This window comes from Argiope bruennichi, chromosome 5 (genome assembly GCF_947563725.1).
Source record: "Argiope bruennichi chromosome 5, qqArgBrue1.1, whole genome shotgun sequence".
NCBI classification, from domain to species: Eukaryota; Metazoa; Arthropoda; class Arachnida; order Araneae; family Araneidae; genus Argiope; species Argiope bruennichi.
In genome coordinates, this window is record NC_079155.1 from 113,825,349 (window position 1) to 113,828,514 (window position 3,166).

A 3,166-nucleotide genomic window follows, 5' to 3' on the forward strand; every position below is an offset into this window, starting at 1 on the left:
GTGTTTAGATTTGTTATAATTACTTTTACATTATTAACATTAGTTTACAGATATACATATAATTACTTTTACATTAGATTACAGTTTATTTCTTATACTTTTACATTATCCAAAGTTGGTTTATTCAATATTCTAAAATTAACATTACCCCCTCACAAAGCTAGTCTATTCAAATTTTCCCAAAGCTGGTCTATTGCTAAAATTAACTTTAGAATTACAATTTTTGATAAAGTCTCTCTTCAAGGTTGGTACACTCTTGAACCCAAAAAAATGGGAGAGAGCCGATACGACTCGCATCGTATCGACTCTCTCCCATTTTTTTGGAGGCATTCAGAGGACATTCATGAACGATGCCAAGCATACCCGCAGAGGTTCTTTCTACACATTGGACAAGACAAGTTCTCTCTCATCCACATTTCTAAACATTCTCCATGAAAGTTGTGCCCGCATGAAGTTGTTATTTTTCTATGCAGAGGCTCCGTGCATATCGGACAATCTCCGAAACAACTTTCTGGCCCTGGGGAAGAGTAGATGGACTCTATGGTTAGTTCCCCCAATCTGGTCCATTTGTCCATTTCACTCATATGCTTATCGTAATTGCAATAGAGTGTCATGGCAAATTCCATCAGACGGGGGATCCCTTCTGTCTTCCACAAAAACCATTGCAGTCCATCCTTTTTCCGTGCAAACGATTTCAACTCCTCGCTGATGATAGGTACCAACTTCAGATCAATAGTTGGTACCATCTCTTTTGCAAGCTTCACCATCTCTTCCCTGTAGGCCTCACCCACATGAACCTCTGCTGGCTCCGGCAACTGTTCCAGCACTGCTCGCAGCAATTGTGTGTATAAAGAGAGAGACATTTTGCTAGAAATGAAGTGAGACAGTCGCACGAGCTTTTATATATACTGTGAGTTGGCGCATGCTCAGTGTGATCCCTTTTGAATAATATCTGCACAAAGCTCCAAGGCTGGTTCAGTGAGGAATGGGATCCATTTTTATTCTATAAAAATTCTCAATACCTCGTACTACCGCCAGCCAACGATGACATTTCTTTTTGCAATACAGGCACTTTTCAATTTTCTTTCGGCTGTTTAAAATAAAAGTTTGATGCTTTAATTTTAAACTGCCAAAGAATTTTTTGTAGTACCGTTTTGTTTTCAAGTCTGCAAAGAAGAGATGCGTACCATGGGTCTGTGCCAATGTCTTTCTCAAGCGCTTAGGGTGCAGCTTATCGGACGAATGGGAGACATGTCCATCTGTCAAAGTGTATCCCTTTTCATCAATGCATAGAACCATCATAGTCATTTGATGCTTATACTCTTGAGTATGAGCCGGCTTCAGCACTTGGTTGGTCTTAGCAGATGGCTCCGGAATAGGAGAGAGAGGAGGTGGAACGACGAGCATAGGTAGATCCAACAGCATGGTTGATTTCAATGTTAAACTCTTGAAACAAGTAGTGCTGTGATGAAAGTGTCTTCAGAAATATATATACATGAAAAGACAACACACAACAACTAAAAAAAAAAAAAAAAAAAAAAAAAAAAAAAATTTTTTTTTTTTTTTTTTTTTTTTTTTTTTTTTTTTTTTTTTACTTTCTTCTTCTTCTTCTTTACACACTAACGTTAAACAAAAATTTTCTTGCCCCGCTGAAGGTACATACTTTAACTGTTTAACATGGCATGTTTAACAGAGACAAAGAGTCATGAATATCATGGATCAATGATGTGGAATGCATTCAATTGGAATTTTTCTAATGAAATTCAGTCCACAAACAGCCACCCATCTCACACAATTCCTTTTACAGGTGGGGCAATCTCCAGCATCATTATTCAATACAATGACCGATATGTCATTGGTTTTGTTTACCAGTCTCCAACGAACTTGGGTCGCCGTATCCGTCACGTATAAGGTTGTTATCTTCATATCGGCCACATGTTGCAATAGCTTCCTCTCAAAATCTGGATCATTTTCTACGACGTAGGAAGTGATACCATTCGTCAGACAATACGATTGGTTCCGGAAGCATAATACTCCCATAGCATGTCGGTGATGGTATTGTTGAATAGATCTCCAAGGAGAAATACGAGTCATTCCTCGCCGACGTCGGCACTGGAAAAATGGTCTTTTTCGCATGGGAGGGACCTTGGTGGACAGCGGCACAGCATTAGGAGATGACATGACCTCAGTGGAAGACGGCACAACATCAGGGGTAACATCGTCCAATTCTCCATCGGAAAGGGTAACAGTCAGAATGAGTTCGTCAGACATGGTTGAGAATAGAGCAGTTAGAACACACTACCAATTTAAAGCCGACAGAAAATATTTTCTTGAAACTATTTCAGAGAACACAGAACAAAGTAAAAAAAAAAAAAAAAAAAAAAAAAAAAAAAAAAAAAAAAAAAAACGGTTTTTTTTTTTTTTTTTTTTTTTTTTTTTTTTTTTTTTTTTTTTTTTTTGTTCTGTGTTCTCTAAAATAGTTTCAAGAAAATATTTTTTCCTATTCATGTTTTAATGTCGTATCCAATAATGGTTATATGAAACAAACGAAATATCTATAGGTAATTAATTGAAATATTTCCATTCTTGGTCCTCTCAAGAGAATATTTATTCCTCGCATCCAATAATGGTTATATGAAACAAACGAAATCGGTATAGAGAATCATTTTCTCCTCGCATCCAATAATGGTTATATGAAACAAACGAAATCGCTATAGGTCTCTTCTCAAGAGATTCATTTTTGTTGTTTTAACTGGTTCTGTCACGTGACTGAACAGTATAAATATCGCTCCAGTCGAAGCGAGAGCTCACTTTGCCTCGTGTACCCTACTGTTACTGATGGCTCTTGAATACTTACAAGCTGTGCGATACGTCGCCCATGTGCATATGTTCAATTTCAACGGTTTAATACATCTCCCGGTGGAGATTGGAATTGCTGAAGTTCTTGAAGACGGACAGATGGAAAGCCAGCGCCAGACCCTGCTCCTGACCATTCATCACAGTAACTACATGACGAGGCAAGACAGGAGAGTCAACCGAGTAGCGAGTGCAAATAGCTCCACGCTGCCGGTTGATTTCCAGGGAGAGATGACAATGGAGGAGGCGCATCGACGGGTCCGGCAATTTGTGGGCCAGGAACTGGTGGCTGTCAAGGGAGAGGAGGCCA

The 3,166-nt window shown here is 38.8% G+C and overlaps 1 protein-coding gene across 1 annotated transcript; it reads right to left on the reverse strand.

The window, feature by feature from the left end:
• Positions 1-341: 341 nt before the first annotated feature.
• On the reverse strand, positions 342-863 carry LOC129968351 (E3 ubiquitin-protein ligase RNF126-B-like). Its single transcript, XM_056082209.1, has one exon. The coding sequence runs from the start codon at positions 861-863 to the stop codon at positions 342-344; it is 522 nt and encodes a 173-aa protein (XP_055938184.1).
• Positions 864-3,166: the final 2,303 nt, after the last annotated feature.